This window comes from Lynx canadensis, chromosome A2, assembly GCF_007474595.2.
Source record: "Lynx canadensis isolate LIC74 chromosome A2, mLynCan4.pri.v2, whole genome shotgun sequence".
Taxonomy (NCBI): Eukaryota; Metazoa; Chordata; class Mammalia; order Carnivora; family Felidae; genus Lynx; species Lynx canadensis.
Window position 1 is genome coordinate 51647532 of NC_044304.2, and position 13672 is coordinate 51661203.

Sequence of the window (13672 nt, forward strand, 5' to 3'; positions counted from 1 at the left end):
GAGAGAGACGAGAGAGATTCTAGAAAAGAGAGGAGTTTGGTCAATGTGCTCCTTACTTTCTGGCTTCAGGAGGGATGTATGTAGAGTTCTACTTTCTCCTTTTTCCACCTGGAGGAGTGTGAAGGCACAGCATGGACAACCCCCTGCCCAGCCCTATTGAGGGTAATGCATGCAAAGGCTGGGCAAGGGCTCCCCAGTGGTGGGCTCTGAGGTGCCCTGAGTGAATCCAGGGGGCTCAGTGGGAGTGCCCTGTCTCTCAAGGGGACACCGCTGGCCCCTCCCCTCCACTTGGGTGTGTGCTCTTTATTCTGCAGTTGACCAGCTCGGGCCTCAGTAGACAGGGAAGTTGGGCTGGTGGGTTCCCTGGGGTGCACCCCTGCCCCGGCCCTGCGTGCCAGGGCTGGGGAAAGGGCCGAATCTGGGGCTGCTCATCACCTAATCGGGGCTGCCTGGGAGGCCCCCTCCCCAGTCTTAGCCAGAGGCTTGGGGACTGGGTTTGCAGCGTGGCAGGTACTGGTGGTCACTAGCTGGCAGCTGAGATACCTGCCCTCGCTGCTGGCGCTGAGGAAAAGGGGTTTCCTCCTGTCCCCTGGGCCTGTCCACTGAGCTCACTCAGAGCTCTGCCCATGCGCCTTGCCACCTCAGGAGGAGTCTCAGTAGGTCAGACACCCTTGGCCATTTGCTGCAAAGGTGATTCTCACAGCTCACGTTCTGTGAGAACCCACCATGTGCCAGGCGCATCTATAACCCCCGTGATTTCATATAATCCTCACCACATCCCTACAAGGGCACTCCTGTAGTGCACCATTTACAGATGAGAAACTGAGGCTCAGAGAGGCAGATGGCCTGCCTGGGTCCCAGGGGGTAAACGGAGAGCTGGCCCCAAAGTGCGTCTATGTTTCCACCTCCGATTTCGGAGAAAGCAGCAATCCCTCAGCCCCTCTGAGCCCAGGGGAGGGGCATCAAGGCGGCCCTGGTGGGACGGGGCTCCCGAAGCCCCTGTTTTTACACCAATTAGCTGTGCAGCTTTACCTCTCCCAGTCTCAGCTTCCACCTCTGTAAAATGGGGATGCAACATTCAGCTCCCAGAGCACCTGATAGTTGCCTTAGTAATAACCACTTGCCCATTTAGCACTTTGAGGTTTGCGAGTGTCATCTCCTGTCAATCTCCCCAATGCCCTGCAGGTGGGATAGGAAGGATTCTCATCAGTCTCATTTTACAGATGAGGAGACTGAGGCCAAAGGAGGTTCAGAGGTAGCCCTCATTTCTGGAGCATACTGATCATAACGCTGCCTTATTGGTTCCATAAAACTGTCATCAGCATCACCATATCGCGTGGTAAATGACTCCGAGGGGAGAAGTGGCTTTCCTGGATCCCAGCCCCCTGCTATCTCTGCAAGGGAAATGCAGGGCTGTTCCCACTGCCTCGCACAGCAAAGGGTCAGTGACCCACCCTGGGGTTGAAAGAGAAGGGCCCTGTCGCTCTATTATAAAGTTCTTTTTGCTGGATTAAAAACAAAACAGGAAAAGCCTTTTTAGAGCAAACAGGAATGAACTACAACAATTATTTTTATTTTCAAAAATAATTTTACTAACTGGGCTAAAGGGCACCGGAGGACTCCTCTTTGATACTTGATTTTAGAAGACACAAAGGGGCCTTTATTTGCATTGCATATTATCAGATGCAACAGCCCATGTGTGTGCCCATTAACCAAGCTAGCAATTTCCTCTTTTATTTCCATAGTGATCACGTGGCTAGAAAAATAATCACCAATGCATATGTTCGAGGAAGGGAGAGGTGTTCTGGGGGTGCTTTGGTGCAGATGGCCTGGTTTCTCAGAAGCAAGGGACTTATTTGGGGCTCTCCTCAGCCAAACTGGTGCTTGACTATCCCCGGAACTATGGTGGGGCAGCTAGGTCTGGCTCCACGCACAACCTGGAGGGTGGGCTGTGTTTCAGGGGAGCTGGGATGGGGACCTGGGGTGGAGACTTGGAGGCCTTTCTGCATCAGATGCCAGACGCAGCTTTGACAACTAGGTCTGTTCTCTTCATGCATTGCCAGGGACATGGGTGTGAAAAGCACATGTGTGGAGGGTTCACGGGAAGATGGCCTGATAAACAAGCTTTGGGGAGACTGACCACTAACTAGGTGAACTGGGGGATGTCCTCTCTCTCACCTGTGCCTCCGTTTCTTCCTCTGTGAAATGTGACCATTTCAACCAAGATGATGCTCATGAAAAGCACCACAAAGTGTCCTGTAAATGTCTGGGGTCCAGAGTGATTATTTACTAATTATGATTATAAATGATGTATTAAATAGTGATATATTAATAAATGTAAAAGAAATAATAAAATAACAATAACAAGCGTAATGCCTCCAAGATTAATGGAATACACCCACTTTCAGTTGGAAGGGGGATGGGAGGGTGGAGTCAGGGGGATTACTGCCAGCTGGGTGTGTTTTCCATGTCCAAATCATCCTGACTTGGCTCAGAGGAGGGAGGGAAAGGAACGGTTAATTCTCTCATTGACCAAGGCTCAGCCTAGTGCTTCTCAACCTTTGATGCACACTGGCCTAGAGCCTGGAGAGCTTATTAGAATGCAGATTCTCATTCAGTGGGTCTGGGGTGGGGCCTGAGATTCTGCATTTCTAATAGGTTCCTAGGAGATGTCCAGGCTTCAGGTCCTCTGATCACATTTTGAGTAGCAACGGCGTAGAGTACTATTTCCCAAAGTATATTATGGAGCCACACCAATCTCATAAGATTCAGCCAGGAAAAGTCCTGCAGCCAAATCAGCCCGGGAAGCCCTCCATGGCTAACTTTCCACTATACGCCAGCCTACTCAAGGTTCTGAGAAGTCTTGCAGTGAGGAAGAGACCAATTCTGTCCCACGGTTCTTAACCACCTTTGACCACAGGATCCTTTTCTTGGAGATAGGACCGATTAATATCCCTATGAAGTTTACAAGACATACTCCTTCAGGAAATCCTGGATTAGGAAGAGGAGCACACACTTTAGAGCCTGCAGGCCTGGGTTCAAATGCCAGCCCTGCCACTCTCTAGTTCTGTGACCTTGGGCTAGTGTCTTGATCTCCCTGAGCCTCAGTCTCCCCATCTTTAAAGTGGGGACAATAAACTCTGTATCATAGGGTTATCATGAGGACCAAATGAGGCCACGAGCATGAAATGTTTGCAAAGTGCCTGGTTTACAGTGGGTGGTCAAGTTCCCCATCTTTCCTGTAATTTTCCTCAGGATACTTGCGAGTTTTCTGCTACAGTTTGGAAGTGAAGCTGCCTTTTTTTGGGACCGACCAGCCTGGATGTAGTCTATATGTTCAACGAGCCCAGGAGGCTCACTGCTCTGGGGGAAGCAGAACACCACCTCCCATTTCCTTCTCCCCCCCCCCCCCGGGTTTGCCTATATCGGTTCTCCCTGTCACCCCTCGCCACTCCTCCATGACGCATGACACCTCCCACACCCCAAGCTGTTCTCCTTTCTCCTCCTATGCTTGAAATAGACCTACACCCGAATTAGCCCTTCTTGGCAAGGCGCGGCTCGCCGAAGTGTCTTGCTTGGCCCCTGACATCCACTAGGTGCTTCCATCATTGGTCATTTTGAATGCAGGTGGCTCAGTCAGAGGTCTGGGGCAGGGGATGGGAGTATGAGGTAGGATAGGGTCTCCATGTCATCCAGGAGTGGTGAGGAGTAAATGATATAATGATTGAGAAACCCACAGCCCAGTGCCTCGTACACGGTGATGCTGTAAGAATGGCTTTTCCTTTCCCTTCGATTCTCTCGGGCAACAGTTTTATGATGAAGCCCTACAGCTCTTAGTCTGGGTGACTATCATGCTACCTAATTTGGGGACGGGGGAGCTTTCTGAGCAAACGGAAGCCTCTTCACTCTGAAGATGGGAGGGTATAGAAATAAGAAACCCTCTAAAGGCTTGGAGGCCAGTGAATACAATTCCTTCATGCCTGTGGGTAAGGAGGTTAAAATGCAGATCCCATGTACAGTGGCAGCCCCCCCCCCACCCCTCACCCCCGAGGGGCCCATAAGAATGCAGAGACTCAGGACAAATGCTCCAGCACAGGCAACAGCAGGAAACACCAGTCCACGTCCGAGGGACAGAACCAGGCCCGAGCCCAAGCGAGCCCCCTGCCCGTTCACTCCGTGAAAGAGAAGAGGAAGAAATGTTTATCTGTGGCTCAGCCATGCTATGGGGTGGGGCCAAGGGGCTGAACCCCGGCCTGGGTCCCCCCTGCCTCGAGGGAATTTTCGAGCCAAGGACTGGAGACTTCACTAGGGACCCAGATGCCAGCTTCAGCCCAGGTCCTGACCCCAGGCCTTCTTCCCCAAGCTGGGGCCAGGAATGTACTTAGGAGAGGGCCACGCCGGGTGGGATGCTGCTTCTTGGGAGTCAAATCTGAAGCCAACGTTATGTCCCTCTTCTGGGCTCCACTGGGGGTTGAGGGCCCACCAGGAGCCAGTGCCATTTTGGCAGCCGCAAGTGGGTGCGGAGCGGATTCCCCGGTGGTGGCTTCTCTCTTAAGCGCCTGCCCCACGTGAGAGGACGATTGTCCCAGAGCTGCCCATGCACATCCAAGATCTGTGCGGTCCAGAACAGGGAGAGGCAAGCCCAGAGTTGGGGGTGGGGGAGAGAGACGCCCATCCAACCGAGACCGAGCGCTCGCCATCGAAGACGTACCATTGACTAGGCTGGTATTTGCACTATCTACAGCATTTGAGCCTGCTGCACCATCGGCCGCTGTGGGGGTGGGAGGGATGGAAAATGCAGTGTGTCACAATGGAGAAAAGCAACAATGCAGAACAGCAACAACAATAAAGACATGAACCAACTTGCGGGAGGTAACATGACTATATTCTTAAAAAAAAAAATCTCTGTTGGAAATCAAGAAACTCAAATTTGGGGGTGGGGGTGAAATGTTCCCATAGAGATGCCGTAAAAATCAGGGTAAAAAACTCAGACATGGAGGGTCTTTGAAATAAAACATGGCAGATGATCAATGTGGTTGGGTAGGATGCACCCCTTGGCCATGCCAATCGGGCAAGTCCCCGTCACAGGAGCTTCTATGAGAGGGCACCTGGCTGCCCGTCAGGGCCAGAGGGACCCATGGCCAGGAGTCATTTCCAAACCTTCAGTAATGGGTGCAGTGTGGGCATTCTGATTGGGTATCTGCTATGACCGCCATCACTGCGTCCCAGTGGAACATGGAACAGCCGTGATGGTGACTCAGGATTCAAGCCCTTGACTCAGGCCACTGCCTGCGGCCACCTCCTCCTTCCTAACCAGCACTCAAAAGATCGCCTTGGTCAACCCCCTACGAGATGCCCCATCATTTAATAGGTGATACCAAGCACGTCACACGTTGTGCCTGAGACAGAGAAGGTACTAGCAAGTTTCCCTTAGTTTACAAATTACAAATGACATGAGATGCTCAAATCCACTCTGGTTGTTCTTTCTAGGCGTGGGGAAATGGGTTGAGTGGGCAGGAGAGGGAAGTGACACTAGTGGGTGGGGGGCACATGCTGAGTGGTGAGGGGAGCTGGGACAGGCTCTGTGGGGTGTGCACAGGAGAGCAGGGCTGTGGGGTCACAGGGTGGTGAGCGGGGCACTACATGCCAGTGTGTGGGGCTGCGGGCCGTGTGGTGGCGCCATGTGCATGGGCTGGCAGGGTGAAGGTCTGGAAGGGCAAACGGGCAGAGTGAGGCGCCGGTTCCTCCCGTGGGGCTGGCATCGCGTGGGGGCACAGTGGAGGGTCTGGTGGGTCAGGGAGCCTCCTCCAGCTGTGTGCTGGTGGCTTGGGGCCAGGGCTCAGTGCTCGAAGGCTGCTGCTATTTCTAAAAGCCCCATCTACCCTGAGGGGTGTCTTACTGTACCTGGTAGCTGAAGGCCATCCCCCTTCTTCACACCTGTGTGATGATTTTTGAGACACGTTAATGAAGGAGAAGCACATCCAGCCTCATCTGTGCGCACGCACGCGCGCACACACACACCCACACGCACCCACACACACACCCGGCTGCACGCCTGTGGTCATCCTGAAATGGGGGCCCGTGGTTGGCAGGCTCTAAGCAATGACCCTGGTGGAGGTGATGAAATGGGAATGCAGAGGGGGCCCAGCCCTGGCCGTGCTGCTCACAGGGGCTTGAGAGGTGGGGCTGCCCCGTATATTCCTCGGCCCTGTCCTCCCACATCCCACTTCTTCCTTCTACACTGACACCCCCATCTCACTGGGCCATAGGTGTGTGTTCAGTAAAGGGCTCTGACCTGTGCTTCTGGGCGGGAGAGGCCCATCTTCCTACTGAAATCTTTGAGAACACTGGTCTGGCCTGTGGGAGCTTCTGGGTGCTTCTGCCCCTCACCCAGGACCCAGGGAGGCCAAGAAAAGGGGCAAAGCCTGTGTCATCCTGCCATACCCCGCCCACTGCCCATATCTGCCCCACCATCTGCACCCTGGGGCCAGAGCTGGCCACAGCTTCTACATCACTGTGTGAACACAGTCCTGACACCCTCTGGGGCTCTTGACAAGGACTGTGTCCTCAGCTTCAACCTCAGCTGTCTCCTGAGACAGGTTCTCTCCCACCTCTGGATTTCTCAGATCACAGCTTAGCTCCACTGTTCATGTTGCTGGGGCTGCCATAATCTTAGGGAGACCCTTCTAGAAAATATAAGGTATTACCCTCAGGAACAAGCAACCTTTGGTTGTGACCCAGGCTGTGGGCCTGGTCGGCCAAGGAGAGCTGGAGGTAGCAGGCCTGTCCCTAAAACTCAAGGAGAGCATTCTTATCTTCTTCCCCTGGACCCCAGATGGTGTGGGTGTTGTGGACCCTCCTCTGGAGCTTGGGGAAGGAGATAGGACAAAAGACTGAAGATGTGAGAGGGTTCTGTCCCTGAGACTGACTTTAGGTGTTGGGTAAGGAGCTGGCTGTGCAAGGGCCAGAGGCCTGGGCCTTTGGATTTGGGCCTGGGCTTCTAGGGTCTTCCGTGCATCCCTCCCTCTGCTCTGAGAGGCACTTGTAGCCAGGCTACACTGCACCGAGGGGGAGCCCAGGGAGTAGGAATCTTGTTTCCAAAGTGGCAGAGGAGCTAGAATCCAGCAAGGTGCCAGCTCTGGGGGGATAGGGGAGGAAACCATGAGTTTGGCCACATTCCCCAGAATCTCTTCTGCCCACATCTGGGCTGAGTCAGTGCTGGGTGGGTTTGCAGCCCTGCTCTGTGGAGTTGAGACTAGTGGCAGGAGTGAGTGCAGGTGGGGCTTTCGACTCCGTATCAGGCCTGATGATGGGACCAGGTCACGCTCAAGGCTGGAGACTCAACAAAGTGCTCAGTGCCCTGGGCCTGGCCTGACGGGAGGGTACTCCATGACATGACCAGACAGACAGAGACTGGGACAAGACCCTGGAGATGGAACAGACAGAACCCTCCTGGCCCAAGCAGGGCCTCAAGGATGCAGGAGACAGCTGTTGGCACAGGGCATGGACATAAAAGTCACTCAATAACTATTTTGTTGAGTGAATGAATAAACGACAAAAAAAAAAAAAAAAAAAAAAAAAAGTGACCTGAAGAGCTCCTCTCCTGGTCTGTGAGGGGGTTGCGCTTACCTTTCTTGTCTTTCTTCTCTTCCTCCTCACCGCCAGCCCCCAGCAGAGTAAAGATGATGCCAGTCTGAGAATTCACACCCACTGCGGTCACTACCATCCGTCCAGAGCCCTCCATCACGTGGGTCCCTGGGGAGGGGGACGAAAGCCAAGTTACCGTTGCATGGGCCCAAGCCCCCTCCCCAGAGGAGTGGAAGGAACTGGGTCCCAGAAAGCTCCTGGCTCTGTCTGCCAAGGTCCTGGGGTACCGCCCATGATTAGGGTTCAAACTATGCCCTTGGGACAGAGCTATCACGGGCCTGGGACTCAAACCCTGCTACGTCTACCACCTACTACCTTCTCTTAGAGAGCCACCTCCCCACTCTGTCCTAGACAGGACTAGACAGGACTGCTTAAAATGGGGTCCACTCCCTCCCAAAGATCTGGGAAAGAACTCAGGGCTCTGTGAACTTGCATGAAAAGACAATGACATCTTGGTGTTCACAACCGTCTAACTGAAAGTTAGCATTTTCACCATGACATAGGCTACCGACCCCAGGAGTGTTAGTCGCCCACAACGCCGTTACATGTATTACAAATATGACAGGTTCTTTGTCATGCGACTTTATAGCTGTTGCAGTCATTCACTCATCCTGATTTTACAAGTAAGGCAGCTATCAGACTGACCGCTGGTTCTTGTCATTAGTGTGCTGACAAAGAAGCACAAAGAAGCACATTACTCTATCACACACATTTTTTATTATTTTAATTATTTCAATATCATCGGCTTCCTTTGTGATCCAATGTATTTTATTTTATGCATTTTAAAGCTTTATTCCGACTAGGGGTGGCATCTCTGAGGACACCAGACTTCCCCAGGCTCCTTGGTGAAAGAAAGGTTAAGAACCCCTTTTGTAGAATTTTAGGATTTCCTAACTGGGCTTTAAAAATTTTTTTTTAAAGTTTCTTTGTTTATTTTTGAGAGAGGGGGGCAGAGAGAGAGAGGAAGAGAGAGCGTCCCCCAAAGGCTCCGCGCTTTCAGGGCAGAGCCTGATGCAGGGCTTGATTTCACGAACCGTGAGATCCTGACTTGAGCCGAAATCAAGAGTCAGACACTTAACCGACTGAGCCACCCAGGCGCCCCTCAAACTGGTTTAAAGGCCCTGGAATTCTTTTGAGGGGCAGGAGGGCTGGCTGTGGGGGGTGAGGGAGGCCTCTTGTCAGAGTGGCTCCACTTTTATTCATCTTTGGGGTTTCTGTGTCAGTTGCACTTTGCACAGGCCCCTCCACCATGCAGGATCAGAGGGCAGCCTGTCCAAGGTTCATTCGGGGGACTCTGTACCAGAGTGAGGATTAAACGCAAAGGTAAATCTGCTGAAAAGTGTGCTGTATACATACAATGGAGTATTATTTGGCCTTAAAAGGAAAGGAAATTCTGGTACAGGCATGAGCCTTGAGGACATTATGCTCAGTGAAATACACCAGTCACAGAAGGACGTCTATGGTGGATTCCAGTACAGCAGCTCCATAGAGCACTCAAATTCACAGAGACAGAGACAGTGGAATTGTGGTTGCCAGGGGCCAGAGTGGGGAACTTATGGTGGGGGTGGTGTTCCCATTCAACGGCTCTAGAGGTTCAGTTTTGCAATATGAAGAGGTCTGGAGATGGATGGTGGTAATGGGTGCACAACAGTGTGAATGGATGTAATGCCACTGACCTGTATACTTGAGAGGGGTTAAAATGGTAAATTTCACATCATGTGTATTTTGCCATGATAGAAAAATTGCAGGAAAAAAACCAAACAAACCCACTGAAGCTGGCTGTGACCTCACTGGGGAAACAAGGGGAGTCCAGGGAGGGTGGCTGGGACCCAGCCTGGGGAGGGGATGGCCACTACGGCAGCCTGGGTTCCGACAGAGGAAATACAGCGAAGCCAGCCCTCTATCCTCAGGCTGGTGCTGGGGACACATCACTGTGTCCCAGGAGCTTTCACAGACAGACAGGTCACTCACAGAAAGAGTTAACCTGCATGGCCTGTGTGGGGTCACATGCAGAAGGCTCCAGGGAACACGTGAGGAGGCAACTTCCGTCCTGCCAGTGGTCCCTCTATTTAGTAAAGAACCTAGGTAAGTGAAGTTTGGACTTTTGGGCACCTTTATTTTTTTTAAATATAAATCCTTACTACCCAGGGTAGAAATCTCTCTTCAATGCAGCATGTATTTCCTTCTCCGACAGAGAGGTGAGCATCCCAGCCTGGCTGGAGCATTTCAGGCCATCCACAGGCCACACAGTAAGAACCAGACAGGGGCTGAGCCCAATGGCCACAGACACCGACCCGGATGCTAAAAGGCCCTGATGAGTTGCTTCTTGAACTCAGTTCTGCGTTTTAGAGTTTTTCCTTCTTTTTCTTCCAGACTGCTGGCCACTTCTCCCTGTTTTCGGGTGACTTGTCTCTAGCAGCTTTCTGTTTTCCGGTTTGCTTTAGACCTGAAGGTTAGGTCAGCAAACTCAAGAAACATCTACCTTACAACATTTTCCTCAAGAAAGGAATCTATTGTCACCTCTCAAAAGGTTTCACCCACTCCTTCTTTTCTGTTCTAGGACCTGAGCGATATCCTGAGATTGTGTGTGTGCATGTGCTGGTGTGCATGTGTGTGCACCCATGTGTATACAGGCATATGTGTGCGCATGTGTGTATATGTGTGTTCTAGCCTCTGGCCCTCTAAGATCTCATGATCTCAAAGTGCTTTACAGGCAGACAGATGGACACTCTCCAGTGAGTTTCTTCATGGTGGGTAAAGGTCAGTCTGTCTGACTGTGCATGGGTAAACCAAGGCACGAAGGCTCCCAGAAGGGGCATGCCGCCCGGTGAGCTGTAGCAGAACCCACATGGTCAGCTGGCTCCTTGTTCATTCTAAGGACAGAAGGACAGCACTCTTTCATCTCTGGGCAGGGCACAGTGGGGACCACAGGGTGAGCTCAGACACTGACTAGAGGCCAAGCAGCCCAGGCCGACTCTGGAGCCCATCTACTTGCCCAAGAGGCACTAACTGGGAACACCAGGGCCCACTGACAGGACCCTGGTAATTACAGTAACTTGCTGACAAGATTTCTTGCGTACTGGCTCAGCTTGTGTGGGGTGGGCGGGGGACAGTTCGACAGCAGCAATATTAGACAGATAAGGAGCCTGGGGCCTGGAGAGGTCATGTGGGGGTGGGGTCACCAGATCCTTCAAGGTGAGGAGCACAGTGCACTGATTCAGAGCACAGATGGCAGGGGCAGTGGCCAGTGCTGACCTCTGTAGGACACCTACCGTGGGCCAGGCATCAAGTCAAACCTTTCACACACCATTATCTAATTAGAGTTCACACCGGCCCTCAGTTTACAGAGGAGGAAACTGAGGCTAAGGGAGAAGCGGCTTGCCCAGAGTCACTGGCTGGTGGGGGCAGAGCCGGGATTTGAACTCTCCCCTCTCTCTTGAGCCTATCCTCTCTGTCACCTACCAGCGCCCACCCCAGGAAGCCAGGCCCTCGTACCCTGGTCTCATATGTATTCTGAGGAAGTTTCTCTGCCTCGTTGGTAATGAGGATGCCGCTCCCCACCTCCCCAGCCCTAAGCAGGATGGAAAAACACATAGGGGGCCAATTTCCACCCAAGATAATCAGACCCCAAATCACCTTCTAATCTAATCACTCCCATCACAGTAGGGAGCTGGTAGCCGTGCCTCAGGGAGGGAGGAGGGAGGAGGAAGCCAAGGGGGCACCACACAGGACACGGGATATGGGGACACGGGGTGAAGGCGCAGCACATGCCTGCTCAGCCTCAGATGAGCCTCAGGGTGGGCCTCCAGGCCCCAGCATTAGACGGGCCAAGAGAGCTGGGGGCATCAGCCGCCCCTGCCCTGGTCCTCCCTCCCCCTGTGCCCCAGCGGTCCCCCCCGCCACGGCTCTAACCACTGTCTCCCAGCCCAGACACCCCTGACATCATCTCCAAAATCCAAACACCACTCAGCAGGCTTTGGATGAGACCCCAGCCTGCTCCAGACCCTTGACCTCCGATTCTGCCCTGTGGCCTCTGCCCTGCGAGCGGGCAGCTGACTGGAAATTTGTGTTCAGCCTCCCACCTTTGCTCACCCAGTTACCACCCCCCAAGTGGCATTCTCCCTCCTCTGGTCCAAAACCTCCTCCTCTTGGCTTGGGACAAATGCCCCTCTTAGGTGGCCTTCCCTGATCTCCACAAGGGGACTTTTTCTCTCTCCTCTGGATTGCCCCACCCCCTGCAGTTTCCCCTGGGGATGTTACCAGGCCTGGCTCCCCCATAGGCTGTGAGCTACTTGCTGTAGGTTCGGACTGTGAGTCTCCTCTTAGCAGAGCCCAGCTCATAGCTGGAAACTCCAGCCCCTTTTTACTGCTGCCTCCTCGCTTTGCATTTTCTGTGGTGGGTACATGTTACATTTATGGAAAATCTCCACACCCTTCATACACTGTCCTTATGGTTTTGCAAAGGGTCAGATTTACCCCTGCCTAGCACTCATCCCCACGCCTCACTGGGCCGTCCCTCTCCCCTCCCAGGGGCTGGCTGCACCCTCCTACTAGAGGAGGAGTTGAATGGACCAGGTCACCCCCTTCAGCTATCACACCCCAGCCCCAGATTACCCCACAAAGGGCAATGTTTAACCCCAAGGGCCGCAGCTGTGGTGGAGCCACGGGCATATATGGGTCAAGGTTGACCAAATCTTCCACAGGAAAACGGCAGGGTCTCTGGGGAGAGGCGGAGGTGAGAACCCTTCAGGTTTGGGGGTCCCGGCAGAGCCTTGCACCAGGACCTCACTGTCCGTGGTCCTCTGCCATCATCCTGCAGCCTCCACCTCCTGTAGGTCTCACAGAGCCCCTCAGAATACACAAACACGGGGGGTGGGTAAATTGAGAGAGCCCTGAGCCCAGGGGAGGTTGGGACCTGGGAACCGGTCTGGTGTCTACCTCTGATTTCCTGTGTGACCTGAGACCAGCCCTCTCCCCTCTGGGCCTCGGTCTGTCCTTTGTAAAATGGGTGGTCTATGTTAGGTCATCAGCTCCGAGTGATGAAGTCTGGGCACCCAGGGTCCCAGAGAGACAAGGGCCACTCCTGGGTGGCGTAGGGCAGCCTCCATTAAAAGGCTGTTATCTTGGGAGTCTGGATCTTGGTTTGGATGGGGCCAGTAGAGGCTCGTGCAGACAGACTTTCTGCGCACACCATGCTCATTTACTTGATGGACAGATGTGGTAGAACGCCAGCAGGGCCCAAAGGGAGGTCCCTGACCTCCAGAAGCTCACAGTCCAGCTGGGGTGAGGGGAGCAGACAGGAACACAGATCAATGACGACGCAAGACAAGAGAGACCTAGGGCTCGGTGGGCTGGCGGGGGGCAGGGTCGGGCACAGCCCAGGCAAAGATGGAGAGGTGGGATAGCGCAACAGCCGCTCAGGGTCGTGAGAAGAGGAGCAAGAGAGAAGCTGGATGGTGTAATGGCCTGAGTGGAGTGAGGGCTGCAGAGCTGGGTCTCTGCTGGGTGTTCAAGGGGGGAGCCGCTGGAAGCATTTCCAGGGCAGGGAGGGAGACAATTAGTATTTAGTGAGCAGTCCCTTGTGCAAATACTGTCTGACTGCTTTTTCCACTTGGCTGTCATAATCACCCTGTGAGCGACCATCATCACCCCATTTCTACAGACAGGGAAGCAGCCCGGAGAGGTCATCCCCGCATTCAGCCTGGGGGGAGAGGGCCAGGGTGGACTGAGGGTGTCATGCCAGTTCTTTCCACCTCGCTGGGAAGGCCTGTAGTGAAGCCGGAGGCAGGAGAATGGAGGGGAAACTGTGTCAGCCACCCAGCGGCCGTCCATCCACGACAGAAGGAGCTCAGGCCCAGGGAACGCTGGGTGTTCCACCAACCAGATGGCCTGTCCAGTCCCACCTGAACCTTTATCTCCTCCCCACACAGGCAGCAGAGGGTGGGCCAGAAACTTCCCAACTGCTGGCTCAAAGGCCATCTCTGCTTCAGACTGGCTCTGGGCAGCAGGAGACGGTCCCCACTGT

The 13672-nt window shown here is 53.6% G+C and overlaps 1 protein-coding gene across 7 annotated transcripts in view; it reads right to left on the minus strand.

The window, feature by feature from the left end:
• ATP2B2 (ATPase plasma membrane Ca2+ transporting 2) overlaps positions 1–13672 on the minus strand; it is a 387223-nt gene that overhangs the window by 54488 nt on the left and 319063 nt on the right. For 4 of the 7 annotated variants that reach the window (XM_030307403.1, XM_030307401.1, XM_030307405.1 and 1 more), the window contains exon 8: positions 7630–7755. In XM_030307403.1, the coding sequence (XP_030163263.1) occupies positions 7630–7755 (126 nt within the window). Of the gene's footprint in view, positions 1–4711; positions 4772–5904; positions 5938–7629; positions 7756–13672 lie in introns of all 7 variants that reach the window. The other 3 variants (XM_030307398.1, XM_030307400.1, XM_030307402.1) reach the window with 1 other exon arrangement.